Consider the following 24,917-nt stretch of genomic DNA (forward strand, 5'->3'; position numbering starts at 1 on the left):
TAAAATAATTAAACCTATATAACCTTAAAAAGACGACTAAAGGGGGGGGGGGGGGGGGACATGATTATCTTGCATAAGAATATAAATGGCCTGTGCAAAAAATATGGTGAAAACCTGTTCCATGTAAAATCCCCTCAAAAGACAAAAGGACCATCAGGTTGTGGATTAAAAGGAAGTACGACATAAAACGAAGAGTAAGGTCCAACCTGTAATATGTTGATGCTTATTGCACTGTGGGCCTCTCAGGAAGCGGACATCTTTTATCACAAACACATAAACTGTGACTGGATCTGCTTTGTGGCATTTATAAGAATGTACACAGAGCAATTTCCTGAGAAGTCATAACTCAGATCTGGGCACGATTTTCTTCGATACGCTCCATGACAGTTAATGATTCGATGCTATAAGTTTATAGCTAAACAAGAAGGTGTCGTGTATATATTTGCCCCTGTAAATGGTTATTGGTTTGCCTATTAAATGTGGCATAGTGGTGACGTGCTCTATAGACTAATTCTGATGTAGGACGCAGCTGCCAAACAGGAGCCTGATCCTTGTCAGCTGAGGTAATGGAGATTACCTCAAGCGTCAGTTCACATTGAATGCGTCTGGAAATGAATGCACACGAATCTTCTGTGTCACTACCCAGATACCTGGATAAAATCTGCCAGCTACAAAAAAAAGTACATTCCTTCCTGGTTTCAAAGACAACAGATGATACAGGAAATTGACTGGAGAGCCGAGAGCTGCAGTAATATCATGTAAATTTATGAAATGAATATCTAAGAATGAGATTTTATATGACGTAGACATACATGAGCAAACAATTTATAAGACAAGTAGAAATAAAATGATCAGGTACTGATTTACAAGGGAACTAGAAGAATGTGTGTGTGTATATACACAAGAAAACATTCTGCAGTACACAATAGGGATGCACGATGCATCGAAACTTCGATACTGTTTCGATACTGTGCATCCCCAAACGGTTCGATACCGTTATTTCATGTATTTCGATACTTAGCTGTGCGGCCGCACAGCTCAGTATTGTAACACATGAATGTATGAGAGCGAGGCTGCGGCTGTGTGATACAGTCATTGCCCCGCTCCCGAGTCCTGATAACAAGTGCGCGGGGTCAGGATGATGCGATGCGGCCGGAGCTGCACTAATGAGCGGCGGCACTGAAAACCGAACATGGCGGGCGCACTACAAAACACCCCCATGTTCTGTATTCAGTGCCGCCGCTCATTAGTGCAGCTCCGGCCACATCACCTCATGCTGACCGCGCGCGCACTTCCTGTCAGGAGCGGGGCAATGACTACACAGCCGCAGCCCCGCTGGCGGAGATCAGAGAAACCTCTCATCTCCGCCGTTACTCCCGTGAATGCTGCGATCACAGGGGACTGCAGCATTCAGGGGAAAATGAGAAGGGGGGATGCTTCTTGGATCGCATCACAGGGAATTCCTGTGACGCGATTGAGGGACATACCATATATGGGCAGACAGCTCAGGGTCCATTGAAGGACCACAGGGCTGTCTTACCATATCTCCTGTTGTTAGGGCATACTTAGGTATGTCCTAACAACTGCCTGTGTACTATCAGTACACAGGCTAATGTACTGTAATATAGATATAGGCCAGTACATTAAAGTTTAAAAAAGAAAAGTAAAAACAAAGTAATGTTAAATTTAAAAAAAATACACATACACCTTTTTTACAATAAACATTAAAATAAGTCTCAATACATAAAATATACACATATTCAGTATTGGCGCGGCCATAATAACCGGCACAACAATTTTTTTGCATCATTTATCATGTGTACGCTGTAAAAAAAGATAAAATAAAAACTGCTTTTTATCACTTATTGTGGGGCACAAGGTGTAATGAATTTAACCTCCATGTGCCACACATTAATAGTAATAAACCCCATCATGTAACTTACACATTAACCCATTATGACTGAGAAACATGATGGGGTTAATTACTATTAATGAGGCATATAAAGGTTAAATTCATCATCACACCTCGCGCCTCACATCAGAAAATGGAAGCCCTTTTTTTTTTTTTTTTTTTTTTTATTACTGTTGGCAAAGTATCGAAATCGCAATATTAAACGAAGTATCGGTATCGAAGTCCAAATTCTGGTATCGTGACATCCCTAGTACACAACAGCAAATGTTTTAGATGTAAAAAAAATGGTTTTCTGGGTTTATGTACATAAAGCTTATTTATTGCATGAGGAAAAAAAAAAAGTTGTCGTTTTCTTACATTCGGAATGGATTCGGCATTGTTGCATTTAACCCCTTCCCTCTTTAGCCACTTTTGACCGTCCTGACAGAGCCTCATTTTTCAAATCTGACATGTTTCACTTTATGTGGTAATAACTCCGGAATGCTTTTACCTATCCAAGCGATTCTGAGATTGTTTTCTCGTGACACATTGGACTTTAAGTTACTGGCAAAATTTGCTCGACATATTCAGTATTTTGAAAAAAAAAAAAATATGTATCTTCAAATTGCAAACATTTGCATTTTTCTCAATTTAAATGTATCTGCTTGTAAGACAGGCAGTTATAACACACAAAATTGTTCCTAATTAACATCCCCCATATGTCTACATTATGTTGGCATCGTTTTTTGAACATCCTTTTATTTTTCTAGGACGTTACAAGGCTTTGAACTTTCGCAGCAATTTCTCACATTTTCAAGAAAATTTCAAAAGGCTATTTTTACAGCGGCCAGCTCACTTGTGAAGTGGCTTTGAAGGCCTTATATATTAGAAACCCCCAAAAAGTCACCCCTATTTTAAAAACTTCACCCCTCAAAGTATTCAAACAAGCATTTAGAAAGTTTCTTAAGCCTTTAGACATTTCACAGGAATTAAAGCAAAGTAGAGGTGAAATTTACACATTTCATATTTTTTTGCAGAAATAAATTTTGAATACAATTTTTTTTATAACACAGAAGGTTTTACCAGAGAAAAAAACTCAATATTTATTGCCCAGGTTCTGCAGTTTTTGAAAATATCCCACATGTGGCCGTAGCGTGCTACTGGAACGAAGCACCGGCCTGAGAAGCAAAGGAGTACCTAGAGGATTTTGGGGCCTTATTTTTATTAGAATATATTTTAGGCACCATGTCAGGTTTGAAGGGCTCTTGCGGTGCCAAAACAGTGAAAATCCCCCAAAACTGACCCCATTTGAGAAACTACACACCTCAAGGAAATTATCTAGGGGTATAGTGAGAATTTTGACCACACAGGTTTTTTACAGAAATTATTGGAAGTAGGCTGTGAAAATTAAAATCTACATTTTTTCAAAGAAAATGTAGGTTTAGTAATTTTCTCTCATTTCCACAAGGACTAAAAGGAGAAAAAGCACCGCAAAATCTGTAAAGCAATTTCTCCCGAGTAAAACAATAACCCTCATGTGGTAATAAACGGCTGTTTAGATACACGGCAGGGCTTAGAAGTGAAAGAGCGCTATTTGGCTTTTGGAGCTCAAATTTAGCAGGAATGATTTGCGGAGGCCATGTCACATCTACAAGGCCTCTCAGGGGACAAAACAGTGGAAACCCCCCACAAGTGACCCCATTTTGTAAACTACACCCATTGAGGAAATTATCTAGGGGTATAGGGAGCGTTTTGACCCCCCAGGTTTTTTGCAGAAATTATTGGAAGTAGGCCCTGAAAATGACAATCTAAATTTTTTCAAAGAAAACGTAGGTTTAGCTAATTTTTTCTCATTTCCGCAAGGCCTGAAGGAGAAAAAGCACCGTAAAATTTGTAAAGCAAATTTCTCCCGCGTAAAACAATACCCCACATGTGGTAATAAACGGCTGTTTGGACACACGGCAGGTCTTAGAAGGGAAAGAGCGCTATTTGGCTTTTGGAGCTCAAATTTAGCAGGAATGGTTTGCGGAGGCCATGTCACATTTACAAAGCCCCTGAAGAGACAAAACAGTGGAAACGCCCAAAAAGTGACTCCATTTAGGAAACTTCACCTCTTGAGGAATTCATCTAGGGGTGTAGTAAGCATTTTGACCCCACAGATGTTTCATAGAATTTATTAGAATTGGGCAGTGAAAATAAAAACAATCCTTTTTCTTCAATAAGACGTAGCTTTAGCGCAAAATTTTTCATTTTCTCAATAAATAAAGGAAAAAAAAAGAACCCAACATTTGTAAAGCAATTTCTCCCGAGTACGGCAATACCCCATATGTGGTCATAAACTGCTGTTTTGGCAAACGGCAGGGCTCAGAAGGAAAGGAGCGCCATTTGGAGTGCAGATGGTGCTGGATTGGTTTCAGGGCGCCAGTGGGCCCAAAACAGTGGAAACCCCCCAGAAGTGACCCAATTTTGGAAACTACACCCCTCAATGCATTTACCTAGGGTTGTAGTGAGCATTTTAACCCTGCAGATGTTTTGTAGAAATTAGTGTGCACTCGATGTTGCAGAGTGAAAATAGTATTTTTTCCATAGACATGCCAATATGTGGTGCCCAGCTTGTGCCACTATAACAAGACAGCTCTCTAATTATTATTCAGTGTTTCCAGGTTTTAGAAACACTCTACATGGGGCACTAATCTTTTGCCTGGACATTCGACCAGGCTCAGGAGTGAAAGCATACCATGTAAAATTGAGGCCTAATTTGGCGATTTACAAAGTATTGGTTCACAACTGCAGAGGCTCAGATGTGAAATAATAAAAAGAAACCCCTGAGACGTGACCCCATTTGGAAACTACACCCCTCAAGGCATTTATTAAGGGGTGTAGTGAGCATTTTCACCCCACAGGTCTTTTCCATAAATGATTGCACTGCGGATGGTGCAAATTAAAAATTTATATTTTTCCCTAGATATGCCATTTCAGTGGCAAATATGTCCTGCCCAGCTTATACCACTGGAGACACACACCACAAAAATTGTTAAAAGGGTTCTCCCGGGTATGACGATGCCATATATGTGGAAGGAAACTGCTGTTTTGGCACATTGTAGGGTTCTGAGCGGAGGGAGCGCCATTTACCTTTTGGAGAGCGGATTTTGCTTGGTAGTAGATTTGTTTGATTATTGCTGGTGCTTCCATTTATAAATGTGGGGGTACATGTAAGCCGGGCGGAGTATATAAGGGGCATAGTCAGGTGGTATAATAATGGGGTAAAAAAAACAATAAAATGATCCATAGATGTGTGTTACGCTGTGACACAATCCTTTCTGCACAGGCCGGTGTCGCACTGATATATGGCGTCCTCTCTTATCCCCCTTTTGGTCCACACTCCGCACCTTTGCAGTTTGGGGAATTCTGCTGGGAAATGTTGTCCTGGTATAATACGGACGCCCTCGCTTCAAGCAGATATGTTTGATCCCTCCCCTTCCTGGTTTCCTAATTTTAGGGGCCTTGATATTGCGCCACTTGAAACAGAAGAAATGTTCCCCTCGGGCCGGCACAACTGCATATTTTTTATTTCCTGACTTATTGGAGCCTTAACTAATTTAATTTTTTCATAGACGTAGTGGTAGGAGGGCTTTTTTTGCGGGATGAGCTGTAGTTATTATTGGTACCATTTTGGGGTACATGCGACTTTTTGATCACCTTTTATCCTATTATTTGGGAGGCCAAGTAAACAAAAAAACGCAATTCTGCCATAGTTTTTTTAGTTTTTATTATACAGCGTTCACCACGTGTTATAAACTACATGTTCACGTTATTCTGTGGGTCAGTCCCATTCCGGCGATACCTAATTTATAGAACATTTTTATGTGAGAACCATAACTTTTAAATTTTTTTGTCGACGGAGCTGTATGAGGGCTTGTTTTTTGCGAGACAAACTATAGTTTTTATAGGTACCATTTTTGGATACGTGCGACTTTTTGATCACCTTTTTATTCCAATATTTGTAGGGCAAAGTGACCAAAAAACAGAAACTCTGGTATAGTTTTTTACGGGTTTTTTTTACGCTGTTCACCGCGTGCAATAAATAATATTTTGATACCTCAGGTCGTTACGGTCGCGGCGATATTAAATACGTATGGTTTATTATTTTTTTTCAATAATAAAAGGACTTGATAAGGGAAAAAGGGCGATTGTGTTTTATTTTATTACTTGAAACTTTTATTGGTTTCAAACTGATTTTTTTTAACTTTTTTATACTTTTTTTTTTTCAAGTCCCACTAGGGGACTTGAAGTTCCAACTGTCTGATGTTTTCTAATACATTGCACTACCTACGTAGTGCAATGTATTAGATCTGTCAGTTATTCACTGACAGCAAGCCGACTAGGCTTCGCCTCCCGTCAGGGCCTAATCGGCTTCCGTAATGGCAGAGCAGGAGGATATTGTATCTCCTGTTGCCATAGCAGCAGGAGCCAGTCCTGATCGCCAGCCCTGACAGGCAATCTGCTAGTAACCGCTTTAAATTGCTGCATCAAAGGGGTTAATGGCAGGGATCGGAGCTAGCTTTGGTTCCTGCCATTACAGGTGGATGTCAGCTGTAACATACAGCTGACTTCCACAGTTGATGACGCCGGATCAGCTCCTGAGCCGGCGCCATCTTGCCAGCGGCTACGGAAGCCGATCAGGCTCCACCGCCAGGCGGATCTTGACTGGCTTCCGTGCTATGCAGACCGGTAGGCCAGTATCAGGCCTCCGGTTGCCACTGCAGCCACCAGAAATTTAATTGCTGGGGTTCCGATGAGTTGCAAACAGCTTAAATGTAGCGATTACGTTTGAACGCTGCATTGAAGGGGTTAATGGCGGGGTTCAAAGCTAATTTCGGTCCCCGCCATTACAGCCGGATGTCAGCTGTAAGATACAGCTGAGATCCGGCGATGATAGCAACGGCTTAGCTTCTGAGCCGGTGCCAAACATTTGGCGTAAGTATACAACATTTTGCGGGAAGCACTGGCTTTCCATGACGTATACTTACGACAAATGTCGGGAAGGGGTTAAAATAGTTTTCACGGTCCTTCAACACAAACCATAATTTAGGTTTGTGTCTAAAAAAAATAATAATAAGAGGACGTTGTAGGATGTGCAACTGGTTTGCCAAGTCCCCATCATGGAACACTTGGAGTTTCAGTGCAGTTTCTCCACTGTGTTTCTGTGAAGTGAGAAAAATGCATGATCCAGATGTTACATGAATGTAAAGAAGATTTGTAAAAATCCAATTTACATTTTGCAATTGAGAACCACACATTTTTAGGGCGTATTCAGACTTTGCTGTCAAAACTGCTTTAAAAAACGCATCCAAAACTCATATGCATTTTTACTGCAATTTGAAAAGCTCAAAAATCGCTTGGAAAGATCCCATTATCTTTAATGGGAATATGTGTCAGAGCATACGGCGCATTTTCTCTTTCACACATGTAAAATGAAATTACACATTCTGCAAAAAAAGAATGTCATGTCAATGCTTGGAAGGTTTTACACGTTGTGAATTCCATGGGAGGGAAAAAAAAAACAAGAAAAAAAAACGCCTAAATGCATCAAATACACAGCAAAACCATGTATACACATATTCATTGAAAAACTTGTGTTTCTCTCGTGTATTTGAAGAGTTGTTCTTTTTTTTTTTTTCAGCCTCCAAATTACACCGTGTGAAATTGCTTCGTAAATCCCACATCCAACCTCCAGTATCTACAATAGCCGTTTTCCATAGATACAGTTCTAGGAACACTTCCTATGGTTCAACAGATACAAAACTGCATGTAGCCGTGGTTTTGATATTTTCTTGACTGCTTTTTTCTACAAAAGACAGGAGTGGATACGAATAGGATGAAAAGTCATAAAAGTATCGTCATAAACACTGAATGTTAGTAATAACAAAAAAAAAAAAAAAAAAGTCATCTTCATTCTGTTATGTGGCATTATTACCTTTTTTGGAGTTAAAGTCCTTTGTCTAAACTTCTCCACAGTCTCCTGTCCAGCATTTTCCCAGACAATGGCAAATGCTTCCGTTTTACTCTGCTCAAGACGAATGTTCTCCAGCTGCTGGCGAAACACTGGCGTTTTTAGGTTGTGATACACCGCCTGTAGAAGAAAACAAATGTAGGCGATTGTGAAAAGAATTCAGCCTCCTGGTTACTTTAAAGGTAAAGATTCTCAAATTGTACAGCGATACTTATGCATAGTCAACAATTATACAACTATTTCTGATTTTTACAATTTGTTAATACAAATTCACGCTGATCACCAATTCCTGGTAAATGTCCCAAACTGCCCGGTGTATAAGCTCAAAGCAACCTCCTGGCTCAGTAACCATATAAATGAACAATGAGCGTACAGTTATCAATGCAGTGGAAAATGGCCTGCCGACATCCTCAATAAGTGAATTCCTGCCAGCAGGAAGTGCGTCACTGGGGTGCGCAGGAGGAGAGTATATAGAGGAGGTCTTTTTATTGGGAGCAAGTGAGGGGGAGCGAATCCTGCTATATCTGCCTGCTTAGGAAGGAGGATATCCCTGCTGTGGAAGGGGGACGGTCAGCTGTGACTGCTAGGAAAGTGGGGGGCGGGGGGCTGCTATGACTACTGGGAACGTAAGGCTGTGTTCACACATCGCGGTCCGCGGCAATAAGTACATTTTGAGCGTGATGTGTGAGCGTGGCGCCTAAGGCCAAGAATTCATATGCGTTTGCTAAATTGGATAAATTCACTATTACCTCGTCTCACTATTCCTAAGCGTAGGATAACTAACTCCCTTACATGCCAATTACACCCAGAAAACATATTCATATGTGCATTCTGAAAACTATAAAAAGGTCCTAAAACTGGTCATAGGCTACAAGATATTAAGACATCTTGTTGTTTGACAGCTGGTCACGTAGGGGGAAATTCCTGGTCTGGTGGTCACATCTGCCAAAAAAGTGCACTGCCGAGGTTAGGATTTAGGCTACATTCACACGACAGTGAAAAAAAAAAGTCCATTAAAAACTGATCAACTGTCAGTTTTTCATGAACATTTTGCATCAGTGTGTCTCTACATTTTCATCCCTTTCCAGTCCGTCTGTCCGTTTTTAATGGCCGTTTGTCATCCATTTTGCATCCGTTTTTCATGGCCGTTAAGAAAAAAAACTGATAAATTTCATTGGTCAGGCTTTTTTTGTCCCAACCTCCTGAAAACAGCCAAAAGAAGGTCACATTCACCTAGACACTATTTACAGACTCCCTATACATGATGCCACAAACCTCCCTGTAGATGATGCCACAAAGCCTCCCCGTAGATGAGCCCACACACCTCCCTGTATATGCCACACAGACCCCCGTATATAATGCCACACAGCCCCCCTGTATATGATGCCACACAGCCCCCCCGTATATGATGCCACACAGCCCCCCTGTATATGATGCCACAGCCCCCCTGTATATGATGCCACACAGCCCCCCTGTATATGATGCCACACAGCCCCCCTGTATATGATGCCACACAGCCCCCCTGTATATGATGCCACACAGCCCCCCTGTATATGATGCCACACAGCCCCCTGTATATGATGCCACACAGCCCCCCCGTATATGATGCCACACAGCCCCCCCGTATATGATGCCCTACATACTCACCGATGCAGCACGGTCTTCTTCAGGTAAGGCCTCTCGTCTTCACGGGATCTGCGGCGACGCAATGACACACACTCACCGATTCAGCGCAGACTTCTCCTAGTCTAGTCGCCAGTCTCACAGGATCTGCGAAGGCGATGTCTTCGCAGAACCCGCAAGACTAGCGACGAGATCAGGAGAAGTCTGCGCTGCATCGATGTGTGTCATCGCGTCGCCGATAGCCAGCAAGGGAACTAGTAATTTCCCTTCCAATTCCCATGTCACAGATCAGTTTTTAACGGTTGTTACATGGATTGACAGCCGTTAACAACTAATCCACTGACATCTATGGGGGCCGTCAGGCCGTTAAAACGGTCAAAAATAGAACATGTCCTATTTATTGACGGCGATTATTCACGAGCCGTTAAAAAAACGGCCATGTGAATACACCCATAGAACATCATTGTTCTGAAAATGGCCGTGTGACGGCCGTTAAAAGAACGGCCGTCACACGGCCATTTATCACCGTCGTGTGAATAAGGCCTTAATGTACTTTACTATAAAGTATCTATAAATGGTAGATCTCAGAAAGACAATTAAGCAACTCTGTACAAATAACCATATTAGTGTCACAAGACTTCATATATACAACTATACCTACAAACTATTGGCTTCAAACAGTACAAACTAAAATTGCATTCACAAGGTCAAGTTGTTATGCTTATTCCCTTTGTTATAAAATGTAATACATTTTTTCATAAAGAATGTTCATAAAAAACAGCTCATCAGAACTACTGTTTTCAGCAATGAGAAATCTCAATGACACAAAAACATAATGGTAACCACCATACAGAATTTAGCCAAAAAAGTAAAAGGGTAAAGTTAAAATGAATAGCACTGAAATATCTTCTGTATATGTAAACATTTCCCATCACAGACTGGGGGACCTTTGAGAAAAAGCTGGTAGATATTCAAGAGTGTTTAACCCTTCCCACATACGGTACAGGCATAATTTATAGTGCAGGGATGGCACGGGCACAGGTAACACAGACAGGCATAATACATTACAATGCATTAGTAGTGCAACGTAGTACAGAAGTGATCGGCAAAATGGATGTTTTCCCAAGCAGCACTAAAAAAGTGAAATAAAGTTTAGTAAAAACGAAACAAAAATGTTGACGTAAAAACAAAAACCTCTCTTACCACTCAAAAAAAAACAACAACTATCTATTGTGAGGCAAATTAGTTAGAAATCCCAAAAATATAATGCACTTGGCTTCCAGGTAATCGTAACAGCCTGTAGAATAGAATTAACACGTTATTTAAACTATAGGATGAATAGAAATTTTTAAAAAAACACAACAATGGAAGAATACCTGTTCTTTCCCATTCCCCTGCACAGAAAATTTTTTGAAAGGTAAATCAACTTAAACGTACCGTACACTATGGTGAAATTGAAAAAAAAAAAAAAAACCCTTATACAGCTACATGATGAAGAAATAAAAAGAGGTTATGGCTCTCGGAACGAGATTATCCAAAAATGGAAATAAAATCGCTGCGTCCTACAAAAGAAGCCAAGATGCAAAATATGTGAATACTTCTTTACATTGTTTTGGGATTTGTAATACCTGTTCCAAAATGAAGGAGATGGTCTCCAACACCAATTTTAGACTTTGCTTATCCAATGAAAAAGCTGCTTGAAGTTTTTCCTCTTCTTCTTCATTAAAGCTTTGTTCAGTCTAAAAACCAAAAGAAAAAAAAAAAAGTTAAAGTTTAAACAGATACTCAGAAGGGCAAATACTTTAACCCGTTAGCGACTGCCAACACGCCTTTTAACGGCGGCCACTAACGGGCTTTATTCTGATGCATATGCCTTTTTACTGCACTGCATCAGGATAAGGTAAACAGAGCAGGGAGCGTCAAATCTCCCTGCTCTCAGCTGCTAGAGGCAGCTGAGGGCTGGGGGCGTCCCTGCTCTGCCGGGTGAGATCGATATTAGTATCGATCTCACCCGTTTAACCCCTCCGATGCGGTGCGCAATAGCGTGCACCGCATCTGAGTGGTTTTGGAAAGAGGGAGGGAGCTCCCTCTCTCTCCCACCGACACCCGGCGATACGATCGCCGAGTGTCTGTGTCTCCAATGGCAGCCGGGGGCCTAATAAAGGCCCACAGGTCGGCCTGGAGTGAATGCCTGCTAGATCATGCCGCAGGCATGACCTAGCAAATGCCTGTCCGTTTTAAACGGACACGCAGTAATACACTGCAATACAAAAGTATTGCAGTGTATTACAATAGCGATCAGAGAATTGCATATTAAAGTCCCCTAGTGGGACTAGTAAAAAAAAGTTTTATAAAGTTAATTTTAAAAAAAATGTGAAAAAAAATGAAAAACCCAGCTTTTCCCCTTACAAAATGCTTTACTATTAAAAAAAAACAAAATAAAGTAAAAAAAGTTACACATATTTGGTATCGCCGCGTCCGTAACGACCCCGACTATAAATGTATTACATTATTTAACCCGCAGGGTGAACGCCGTAAAAAATGTAATAAAAAACTATGGAAAAATTGCTGTGATGAAAACTCCAAAATGGTACCAATAAAAACTACAAGTCTTCCCGCAAAAAAAAAGCCCTCATACAACCGCATCGGCGAAAAAATAAAAACGTTATGGCTCTTCAAATATGGAGACGTGAAAAAGAGTGGCGAAATTTCAGGTTTTTTTCTATTCCCCCCCCCAAAAAAAAGTTTATAAAAGTTAATGTCCCCCAAAATGGTGCTATTGAAAAGTACAACTTGTCCCGCAAAAAACAAGACCTTATACAGCTATGTCGACGCAAAAATAAAAAGGTTATAGCTCTTGAAAACGTAAAAAATGGCTTGGTCATTAAGGTTTAAAATAGGCTGGTCATTAAGGGGTTAATCTGCAGTCATATCTTCAATTCAGAAAACTGAATTGTGCCTGGATCAAATCTATCATTTCATCGTTTTATCTGCATAAAAACACATAAATGCAGAGAGTGAGCAAAAATCCCAAACTATTGAGAGCTAATGTCAGTTATTTGTATCTTTTACACCAGTCAAGAAAATCCTCTAGTGATAATCCCAAGGCTGAGATCCCATAACAAATCTGAAAAATAAATGGGCTCGGAGGGATAATTGAGACTCTGACTGAGCTGCATTCATCAATCTAGTGATGCCAGAGACAACCTGATCTTGTTCTGTGGACTGATACACTGAGTCGGATATAGATCCATCAATTGTGTATACACTAGTGCCAAGTAGAACTAAATCAAGTGGATGCTTTTCTGGAGCAGAACACAAGACTGAAAATGTACATTTAATGTCGTTATTGTAGAAAAACTTCAGACATTGTATTCAGAAGCCACTAAGAAGCTGAGGAACTTTGTGATTGGATGTGGGCGATCATTTTAGGATTATGTATCAGGTACGAGTCCAGGAGGCAGTACAGACACTTTTCCCTTTGGCAAATAGAGATGCAAGGAACAATTTGAACAAAGATTTATTACTAATGTGATATATGGAGTTATTAGATATAGTAATAGGTTTTTATGTGGAAACACTGTCAAAAGTAGACCCATCTGTAAACATTCAAACTTGTCCACAATGGTTCGATGGTTTCGAAAAAAATCTCTAGAAATATCGGTGTGTTGTTATCGTTGTGGCCTGGTTTACCTGAAAATTTCTCAAAACCAATTTCAGCTATTAACTGAAGTATTACCGCAATGTTGGTTACTTCTCCTTTAAGAAGAAGACCTCAATCAGATAATCGTAAAGACGCACAATGGCCATTATGTCTTACACCCTGGATTTTCTATGTACTCAAATGCTTTTTCATTTCCATATCCAAAACGCACATTGAAGGCATCAATGTACTATATCTGTTGACAAGCAGCCTGGTAGTGAATGCGGAGCTTGGCCAAAATTAACATTTTTATATATAGCAGCACCAGCTTTACTGCATATTGATGCACTTTTGAAACATGTCATACATAATCAAAACTGAACTCATTTATAAGTCCCATGTTCGGAAACTTAATCTGAAAAGTAAATTCACAAGAAACTCACTTCTTGTTATTTGGATAATCATGATTAAAGGGAACCAGTCAGCAAGTTCATGTGGCCAGAACAACCGGCAGCATTATATAGTGACAGTTGCCCTGATAACACTTTGCAATGTTTTATACTACAGCGCTGCAGTGCTTTAGAGATGCCTAACAGTTATATGTTAAACAGATGCGTCATAAACTGGGATCCTACCAGAATGTATACCATTATAGTCTATGGGTGATGGATGCCACTATCAGGCCTCCGTCACTTAGAATATAAAAGTATATATGTTTAACGTATACATCATTAAAAGCTATAGAAAAGACCATGACATTAAAACGTATACCCGTGAGGTATGCCATACATCACCTATAGGCTCCCATGTTAAAAAGCGTCATCTACTATGCTCTTCCATCCTGTAATAAAAAAGGTATACTAATGTATACAGTCCAACGGAGGTGAAAATGACACTCTATTGGCCTTCGTTGGACTAATTTAGCCATATGGCTAGGAGTACGTTGGGAGCTTTCCTGGTGTACACGTTAAACTTCCATCACAAACGTGATGTGAAGAGTGCCTTACATGTGGATTTGGCTGCGGATTTGCCCATTCTACATTAAAAAGGGCGAAATCCGGTGTTAACGCCCACAACAGAATGAGTATGCTGCAGATTTCAAGCGCCACAGCATGCTCGGTTTCTGTGCGGAAAACGTTTCACAGCACGTGGATGAGATTTGTTCAAATGACATCCACGTGGCAGGTACTGTCATTCTCTCTGGAAAATTTGCAACATTTCTGTCCTGTGTGGACTCGGCCTAAATGTTCTAAGATGTTGCACAATATGTAATCTATTAGGGCACATTCGCACAGGTTTGTAATGATGTGGCAGAGATCCAAGGCAAACCACATGTAAATAAATGCGCTTTTGCAAAGCTTTTCTAAAACGGTTGCCACAGTCGCTATATTAACGCGGCAAAATGCTTTAATTTACATGCGATTTAGCCAAAGTGCAGTTCTCTCCATATGGTCAGAGCAGGGCCATCCACCCAGGCAGTAGCATTAAGGACTTATTCAGATGAACGTGTGTCAAATCGGTCGTGAAAAACACCTGTTTTTCATGCCCGATTTGAACAGGTGAAGGACCCATTTTCATGGATTCCTTATAGGTTGAGTCTATTGAGGGATCTGTGAAAACTGACAAATATAGAACATGTCCTATTTATTCACGGACATTTCACGCAGTTCGTTAAAACAATGGCCGTGTGAGCAGCCCCATAGAAGTGTACGTATGACGGGCGTTAAAACGACGGCCGTCACACGAACGATTTCAACATTTGTCTGAAAAAGGCCTAAGATAGCTGCTGTGAGCTTTCGATGCCGGACAAGAGCGGTCTCCCACCACTTCTGCATTTAGAGAAAATGGCATAAAATAAAGAAAACAATCAGTACTCACCAGCGATGACGCTCCGACTGTCCTCCCGCCACACACTGGGAGGAGCGCTGGAGTGTCAGCGCTGGAACCCCGGGAGAAGGAATAGGTGAGTACGGATTGTTTTTTTACTCTAGAACATTTGCAGCAGTTTGTAAAAATCCGGATTACCCCTTTAACTATCACTTTAAATATTGAGAAATGATCATTTCTGAATTATTAAATCAAAGTCGGCTTACATGGCAAATTAATAGTGCTGCACCCACCTTGTGACATTACAGTAAAGTGTACCATATGTATAAATGGACATTTCCGTTATACAGTGTCAGATGAACATCCACAGAGGTGATCGGTGTAAATGAAAACCTCATGAAGGACAGGCGAAGGACAGTTATCTGGAACGGCTAAAATAACATTCATTGAAAGGGACAATCTCTGGATTTACTTATTCATTGCTGCACGCCAATTGAATCTGTTTAATGTATGAGCAGCATTTTCAAATATAGAGATAAACCTTTGCAAAATGTACGAAAGACAACAGACGATGCCAGAGCAGATGTAACCACACATTGCTCATTATTATGTAGACTCAATCAGAAAAAAAATGCAGGAATGATTTGATAGACAAGACAGCAAAATCTACCGGAAGCCAGATAAAAGAATAAGGATAAAAGCATAAACGTTCAGAATGTTTTCTTATCTCGTCAAGTTAACCCCTTCAGGACCAAGCTCAATTTGGCCTTCAGGACCAGACCCATTTTTTCAAATCTGACATATTTCACTTTATGTGGTAATAACTCCGGAACGCTTTTACCTATCAAAGCGATTCCGAGATGGTTTTCTCGTGACACATTGGACTTTATGATAGTGGAAAAATGTGGTCAATAAATTCAATATTTACCAGTGAAAAACACCAAAATTTGGTGAAAAATTGCAAAAATTAGCATTTTTCTCAATTTAAATGTATCTGCTTGTAAGACAGGCAGTTATACCACACAAAATTGTTGCTAATTAACATCCCCCATATGTCTACTTTAGATTGGCATCGTTTTTTGAACATCCTTTTATTTTTCTAGGACGTTACAAGGCTTAGAACTTTAGCAGCAATTTCTCACATTTTCAAGAAAATGTCAAAAGCCTATTTTTACAGGGGCCAGTTCAGTTGTGAAGCGGTTTGAGGGCCTTATATATTAGAAACTGCCAAAAAGTCACCCCATTTTAAAATCTTCACCCCTCAAAGTATTCAAAACAGCATTTAGAAAGTTTCTTAACCCTTTAAACGTTTCACAGGAATTAAAGCAACGTAGAGGTGAAATTTTCAAATTTCATTTTTTTTTGCAGAAATTCATTTTTATTCTATTTTTTTTGTAACACAGAAGTTTTTACCAGAGAAACGCAACTCAATATTTATTGCCCAGATTCTGCAGTTTTTAGAAATATCCCACATGTGGCCCTAGTGTGGTAATGGACTGAAGCACCGGCCTCAGAAGCAAAGGAGCACCTAGTGGATTTTGGGCCTCCTTTTTATTAGAAAATATTTTAGGCACCATGTCAGGTTTCAAGGGCTCTTTCGGTGCCAAAACAGTGGAAATCCACCAAAAGTGACCCCATTTTGGAAACTACACCCCTTGAGGAAATTATCTAGGGGTATAGTGAGCATTTTGACACCGCAGGTTTTTTGCAGAAATTATTGGAAGTAGGCCGTGAAAATAAAAATCGTCATTCTTTCAAAAATTATGTAGGTTTAGCTAATTTTTTCTAATTTCCACGAGGACTAAAGGAGAAAAAGCACCACAACATTTGTAAAGAAATTTCTCCCGAGTAAAACAATACCCCACATGTGGTTATAAACGGATGTTTGGACACACGGCGGAGCTTAGAAGGGAAAGAGCGCCATTTGGCTTTTGGAGCTCAAATTTAGCAGGAATGGTTTGTGGAGGCCATGTCGCATTTGCAAAGCCCCTGAGGTACCAAAACAGTGAAAACGCCAAAAAAGTGACTCCATTGAGAAAACTACACCCCTTGAGGAATCCATCTAGGGGTGTAGTGAGCATTTTACCCCCACAGGTGTTTCATAGATTTTATTAGAATTGGGCAGTGAAAATAAAAAAAATCCTTTTTCTTCAATAAGACCTAGCTTTAGCTCCAAATTTTTAATTTTCTCAACAAATAAAGGAAAAAAAGAACCCCAACACTTGTAAAGCAACTTCTCTGGAGTACGGCAATACCCCACACGTGGTCGAAAAATGCTGTTTGGGCACACGGCAGGGCTCAGAAGGGAAGGAGCGCCATTTGCTTTTGGTGTACAGATTTTGCTGCATTTGGTTTCTGGTCGCTATGTTGCATTTGCAAAGTCCCTGTGGGACCAAAACAGTGGATCCCCCCCAGAAGTGACCCCATTTTGGAAACAACACCCTCAAGGCATTCACCTAGGGGTGTAGTGAGCAGGTTAACCCCACAGGTGTTTTGCAGAAATTCGTGTGCACACGATGTGGGAGAATGAAAATGGGAATTTTTCCTTAGATACGCCAATATGTGGTGCCCAGCTTGTGCCACCATAACAAGACAGCTCTCAATTATTATGCAGTGTTTCCCTGTTTTAGAATCACCCTACATGTGGCCCTAATCTTTTGCCTGGACATTCGACAGGGCTCAGGAGTGAAAGAGTACCATGTAAAATTGAGGCCTAATTTGGCGACTTCTAAAGTATTGGTTCACAATTGCAGAGGCTTTGATGTGAAATAATAAAAGAAACCCCTGAGAAGTGACCCCATTTTGGAAACTGCACCCCTCAAGGCATTTATTAAGAGGTGTAGTGAGCATTTTCACCCCACAGGTCTTTTCCATAAATGATTGCGCTGCGGAAGGTACAAATTAAAATGTTTCCCTAGATATGCCAATTCAGTGTCAAATATGTCATGCCCAGCTTGTGCCACTTTTTTTTTTATATACACCGTTCACCGTACGTTATAAACTACATGTTACCTTTATTCTGCGGGTCAGTACGATTCCGGCGATACCAAATTTATAGAACTTTTTTATAACTTTTTGCACAATAAAATTACTTTTGGAAAGAGTATATTTTTTCTGTCGCCAAGTTGTGAGAGCCATAACTTTTACATTTTTTCATCGATGGAGCTGTGTGACGGCTTGTTTTTTGCGAGACGAGGTATAGATTTTATCAGTACCATTTTTGGATACATGCGACTTTTTGATCACTTTTATTTCAATTTTTGGAAGACAGTGACCAAAAAAACAGTAATTATGGCAGTGTTTTTGAGGTTTTTTTTTACGGCGTTCACTGTTCGGAATAAATAACATAATATTTTTATAGTTCAGGTCGTTACGGTCGCAGCGATACCAAATATGTATGGCTTTATTATTTTTTTCAATAATAAATGACTTATAAGGGAAAAAGGTCGATTGTGTTTTGTGTTATTATTTGAAACTTTTATTGTATGTTTTCCAACTTTTATTTTTACTTTTTTTTACACTTTTCTTTAGTCCCACTAGGGGACTTGAATGTCCAACTGTTTGTTTGATGTTCTAATACATTGCACTACCTATGTAGTGCAATGTATTGGAACTGTCAGTTGTTCACTGACAGCAAGCCGATCAGGCTCCGCCTCTGGGCGGGGCCTAATCAGCTTATGTAATGGCAGACAGGAGTCCATTGTTAGGGCTCCTGTTGCCATGGTAGCAGTCGCCAGCCTTGCCATCGCATGGCAAGGCTGCCGATTTTCTACAAACCTCTAGGATGCAGCGATCACAATGGATCGCTGCATCGAAGGGGTTAATGCCAGGAATCGGAGCTAGCTCCGGTTCCTGCCGATAGATCGGGGTGTCCGCTGTAACATACAGCGGACACCCACTGCTGATGACGCCGGCTCAGCTTCTGAGCCGGAAGCTGAGCCGGCGCCATCTTGCCGATGTTACCGGAAGCCTCCTGGGCCCCGCCGCCGACGGGGGATAGGAGGATTCCGTTACAGGCTGATCGGGAGGTAAGCATTAGCCCTCCGATCGCCTTTGCAGCCACCGGCAACCCAGCGATCACATTGCTGGGGTGCCGGTGGCTATAAACTCCTCACATGCTGCGATCTCTATTGAACGCACCATGTGAGGGGTTAATCGGTCGGATCGGAGGCTAGCTCCGGTCCTGGCCGATACCTTAGGGTGCCAGCTGTAACATACAGCTGTCACCCGGTGGTGATGTCGCTGGCTCAGCTCCTGAGCCAGCTTCATCTCCATGACGTATATTTACGTGAAAAGGCGGTAAGCCACCGATTTTAATGACGTTTATATACGTGATCCGGCGGGAAGGGGTTAAGACGTCTGCCTGACAACACAATGAGGAGAACTTTTTAACTGCAGGTTTAAATAAAAACTACCCTATAGTCATATCTCGATTTCTTTATAGTCAACCGTATCACAAAATTACACTTTAAAGAGGAAGGCTCACAACAGGCAGAAAGCATCATCTCTCCCGGAATACAATACGCTCAAACCCAAATCCGTCATGTCAGCGGGACTGACAGCTTCGGTGACTTTGGATCCTGCGTGTCTCTGACACGGAGGATCAACCGGTTATCAATCACATCCAAGTTATAAACTTAGATGTGATCAATAACAGGTGTATCCTGCGTGACCTAAGCAGTCAGTCCCCCTGATCTGATGATTCAGGTTTGAGCGCAAAATACAGCTTCCATGTATGTTCACATATGTCCGTTGTTTGTTTCTGCTTCCCTCTGGCATGTTGCAGAACAGCTGGATGGAAACTGATGCTAGAACGGATCGCATAGCTTTCTACGGAATCTATTCTGGCATAGGGGACATCAGTTGTGGCGTTCTACGGTGCTGGACCTGTGCAGGAGCCGGATGAACGCCCGGTCCTGCTGCACCCACCCTCCGGCAACAATCAGCTGGAAGGTGGATGCGAGCAGGTGCAGGCGCTATCTGCAGAGGGCGCTGCGGCACTATCTGCAGAGGGCACTTAATTAAAAAATTAGTCAAAAACGGAAACACGGACATGGAACGAGATGGACGTTTTTAACAACCGACACCTGGACCCTGTTGTGTGAATAGATACAACAGCAATCCCAGTGTGGTGTGGGGTGGGTAGGAGATGCGGGGTGGGATTGGGTAGTTGTAAAGGCACCACAAACTAGCTACTCACTGAAGTTAGGGCTAGTATTTGGAGTCTTTGCAGGCTCCCATGGCTGCTTCGAAGATCTGATCTGAGGTGAGGTCAGTGGACAGCTGCTGTCTTCTTGGCTCTCTCTCAGCGCCGTCCTTGGTGCTGCACTGAATATGACACAACGTGTGTCTCAGACTTCAGTGTAGCGCTGAGGCCGGAGCAGAGGAGAGCCCTGACATGGTACACAAGATGCATTTAATCTATTCTGTATCTAAGGGCCTGTTCACATCAGCGTTGGCTTTCTGTTGAGTTCCGTCTGAGGTTTCCGTCGTGGATCCCTGTGACGGAAACGTTGCTAATGGTTTCCGTTTATCACCGTTCCGGCAGGTTTCCGTTTTTTTAGACAGAACCAATAAGGTTTCCTTTTGACTTTCCGTTGAGGGGTTCACCCGACGGAAACCTCAGATGGAACCCCCTCAACGGAAAGCCAACGCTGATGTGAACAGGCCCTAATCGATCACAAACTATGCACCATTCTGATAAAATTGGCACATTTTCAGACCCTATACACTGCCTTTTTGGTGTACCATTGTGGTAAAAACGGATGTTAAAAACTGATGACAACTAACGTCAACCGATGGTTTTGTAGTAAACAAAGCCATATGGCAACTGATACATTTTTGCATCAGTTGTAATCACTAGAGGGAAAGAAACTAATGCTGATGGAACTGATATATGTAAATGCACCCTTACGCCTCACGCACACGACCGTTGTGCCACTCGGGCCGTTTTTGACGGCATCCGATAGTCTTCATGGACCAATTCACTTTAGCGGGTGAAGCGGGTCAGTGAAAAATGATCAGAGTCTCCGATCCGAAGAAAGATAGCACATGTTCTATCTTTCCTCGGATCACTGACGGGACTCGGCCGGCGCACACAGTCATGTGGCCTGAGGTTGTGTCCATACCTCAGGGATTCAAAAGAACACCAATGAGGTTTTTTTATGTGATCATGATTTGTCCCTAATAATAGCATATTTTTCAGACTCCTAAAAGCACGAAATAATGCATAGCAGTACTCTGGTACGTCTACTGGTCCGAAGATGCTGGAGGGGGGGGCCTACCAGCTCGAGAAGAGGAAGAAGAAATGTGGCCCATGGTGGTTCCGGTTCTAGAAGCCACTGTGGGCATCAGAGAATGATGCCATGCAGTAATGCTATTCTGTTGGTACTCACAAAAAGAACTATATTAAAAAGCAATGTTGCTTTGGCATATTGCCTTTACTTTTCTGTTGAATCTAATGGTCCAGAGCATCTTATACTTTAACCCCTTCGCAACCCCGCACGTAAATTAACGGGCTGCAGCCCGTTAATTTACGAGTTCTCCTAATGGAGCGCACAGGTATTCCCCTATGCCCAGCATCTCTCAGTACTGGCTGCTACTAGCAGCATTAGTAGTGCGGGAAGGCATCGGGGCGGATCACGGCAGTGGTCACCGCCGATTAACCACTTAAATGCGACGGTCAAAATCTGCGCTCCAAAAGCCAAATAGAGCTCCCTCCCTTCTGAACCCTACACTGTGCCCAAACAGCAGTATAATTCCACATATATGGCATCGCCATACCCGGGAGAACCCGCTTAACATTTTATGAGGTATTTGTCTTTAGTGGCACAAGCTGCGCACAACATATTGTGCACTAAAATGGCATATCAGTGGAAAATCCACTGCGCATTATTTTCTAGTAAGATAGTATTTTGTGAAAATGCTCACTGAACCCCTTAATAAATGCCTTGAGGGGTATAAGTTTCCAAAATGGGGGTCACTTCGTGGGGGTTTGTTTTACTATTTAACCTCAGAGCCCTGGAATTGTGGGCCAATGCTGTGGAAATCACCAACTAGACCTCAAATGCACTTGGCGCTCTTTTACTCCTGAGCCCTGTCATATGTCCAGGCAAATGATAAATGCCTTGAGGGGTGTGGTTTCCAAAATTGGGTAAATTCTCTGGGTTTTCATCTATACTGGGCTATCTCAGGGGCTTTGCAAATACGACATGGCGCCCTAACACCAAAATCTGCGTTTCAAAAGCCAAATGGCGCTCCCTCCCTTCTGAACCCTGCTGTGTGTCCAAACAGCAGTTTAGGGCCACACATGGGATATTGCCATACTAGGGAGAAATTGACTAACAAATTGTGTGGTGTTTTTTTCTCCTATTAACCCTTGTAAATGTAAAAAAAAAATTGACAACTGATACAACATTGTTTCGGAAAAAAATAACATTTTTCATTTTTACTGCCTAATTCTAATAAAATCTGTGGGGTCAAAATGTTCACTAAATGAATGCCCTGAGGGGTGCAGTTTCCAAAATGAAGTCACTTCTCAGGGGTTCCTGCTGTACTGGTACCTCAGGGGCTTTGCAAATGCGACATGGCACCCAAAAATCAGTCAAGCAAAATCTGCATGCCAAACAGTGCTCCTGCCATTCTGAGCCCTGCCATGTGTCCAAACAGCAGTGTATGAACACATGTGGGGTATTTCCGTACTCAGGAGAAGTTGCTTTACAAATATTGGGGTTCTTTTTCCCTTTTAACCCTTGTGAAAATGAAACAATTCTACATTTTAGTGGAAAAAAGGTGTGTATTTTTATTTTCATGGCCAAATTTCAATACATTTTGCAAAAAACCTGTGGAGTTTAAATGCTCACTACACTCCTGGTTAAGATTCCTTGAGGGATGTAGTTTCCCTAATAAAGTCACTTTTGGGAGGTCTCCACTGTTTTGGTCCCTCAGTGCTTTGCAAACGCGACACAGCACCCAAAAACCATTCTAGCTAAATTTGAGCTCCAGAAGCCAAACGACGCTCCCTCCCTTCTAAGCCCTGCTGTGTGTCCAAACAGTATTACCGTACTCGGGAGAAATTGCTTTACAAATACTGGGGTGCTTTTTCTTCTTTATTCTTTGTGAAATTTAAAAAATCTGAGCGAAAACTACTTTTTGTGGGAAAAAAAAGCCAACAGATTTTCGTTTTTGCAACCAAATTCCAAAAAAAATTAGCAAAAAACCTGTGGGGTTAAAATGCTGACTATACAATTAGATGAATTTCTTGAGGGGTGTAGTTTCCAAAATTGTGTCTTTTTGGGGGTGTTTCCTACGTGCCTAAAATATATTCTAATACAAATGAGGCCCCAAAATCCACTAGCTGCTCCTTTGCTTCTGAGGCTTGTGTTTCAGTCCATTAGCACAGTAGGGTCACATGTGGGGTATTTCTAAAAACTGCAGAATCTGGGTAATAAATATTGAGTTGTATTTCTCTTGTAAAATTTTATGGGTTACAGAAAAAAAATGGGTTAAAATGGAATTTCATAAAAAAATTCAGCTCAACTTTGCTTTAATTCCTGTGAAGTGCCTAAAGGGTTAAGAAACTTTCTAAATGCTGTTTGAATACTTGAGGGGTACAGTTTTTAAAATGTGGTGTTTTATGGGGGTGTCTAATATATAAGCCCCTCAAAGCCACTTCAGAACTGAACCCTAAAAGAAAAAAAAGAAACAATTTTGTGTGCCATCTTACAAGCAGATACATTTAAAAATTAGAAAAATGCAAATTTTCAGAATAACTTGGATAAATAATAGCATTCCAAAGTCATTACCACATAAAGCGACACATCAGATTTGAAGAAATTGGCCTGGTCCTTAAAGAGGCTCTGTCACCACATTATAAGTTCCCTATCTCCTACATAATGTGATCGGTGCTGTAATGTAGGTGACAGCAGTGGTTTTTATTTAGAAAAACGATTTATTTTCACCAATTTATGAGCGATATTAGCGTTATGCTAATGACTTTCATAATGCCCAACTGGGCGTGTTTTTACTTTTGACCAAGTGGGCGTTGTAAAGAGAAGTGTATGACACTGACCAATCAGCGTCATACACTTCTCTCCATTCATTTACTCAGCACATAGTGATCTTGCTAGATCATGATGTGCTGTCACATACACACACATTAACGTTACTGAAGTGTCTTCAGAGTTAATAGACATCGCCTCCAGCCAGGACGGGATGTCTATTCACAATCCCAACACTTTAATAACGTTTGTGTGGGACTTACAGCACAGCAAGCGTAATCTTGCGAGATCAGGCTGTAAATGACAGCTTACAACGTGATCTCGCGAGATTACGCTTGCTGTGCTGTAAGTCCCACACAAATGTTATCGAAGTGTCAGGATTGTGAATAGACATCCTGGCTGGAAGGAATTTCTATTCACTCTCAAGACACTTCAGTAACATTAATGTGTGTGTATGTGACAGCACATCATGATCTAGCAAGATCACTATGTGCTGAATACATGAATGGAGAGAAGTGTATGACGCTGATTGGTCAGTGTCATACACTCTCTCCACAACGCCCACTTGGTAAAAAGTAAACACACACCCAGTTGGGCATTAAGAAAGTAATTAGCATAAAGCTAAAATCGCTCATAACTTGGTGAAAATTTATTGTTTTTCTAAATAAAAACCACTGCGGTCACCTACATTACAGCGCCAATCACATTATGTAGGAGATAGGGCACTTATAATCTGGTGACAGAGCCTCTTTAAAGAGGCTCTGTCACCAGATTTTGCAGCCCCTATCTGCTATTGCAGCAGATAAGCGCTGCAATGTAGATTACAGTAACGTTTTTATTTTTAAAAAACGAGCATTTTTGGCCAAGTTATGACCATTTTTGTAGTTATGCAAATGAGGCTTGCAAAAGTCCAAGTGGGTG

The 24,917-nt window shown here is 41.3% G+C and overlaps 1 protein-coding gene across 9 annotated transcripts in view; it reads right to left on the reverse strand.

Moving 5' to 3' along the window:
* COMMD10 (COMM domain containing 10) overlaps positions 1–24,917 on the reverse strand; it is a 403,417-nt gene that overhangs the window by 373,220 nt on the left and 5,280 nt on the right. For all 9 annotated transcript variants that reach the window (XR_012850378.1, XR_012850376.1, XR_012850380.1 and 6 more), the window contains exons 3-4: positions 11,156–11,266; positions 7,869–8,024 (exon numbers count right to left, since the gene is read on the reverse strand). Coding sequence is in view for 5 of the 9 variants with exons in the window: in XM_075836395.1 (XP_075692510.1) it covers positions 7,869–8,024; positions 11,156–11,266 (267 nt within the window). In the remaining 4 variants the exon portion in view is untranslated. The remainder of the gene's footprint in view (positions 1–7,868; positions 8,025–11,155; positions 11,267–24,917) is intronic.

This window comes from Rhinoderma darwinii, chromosome 1 (assembly GCF_050947455.1).
Source record: "Rhinoderma darwinii isolate aRhiDar2 chromosome 1, aRhiDar2.hap1, whole genome shotgun sequence".
In the NCBI taxonomy this organism is placed as follows: Eukaryota; Metazoa; Chordata; class Amphibia; order Anura; family Rhinodermatidae; genus Rhinoderma; species Rhinoderma darwinii.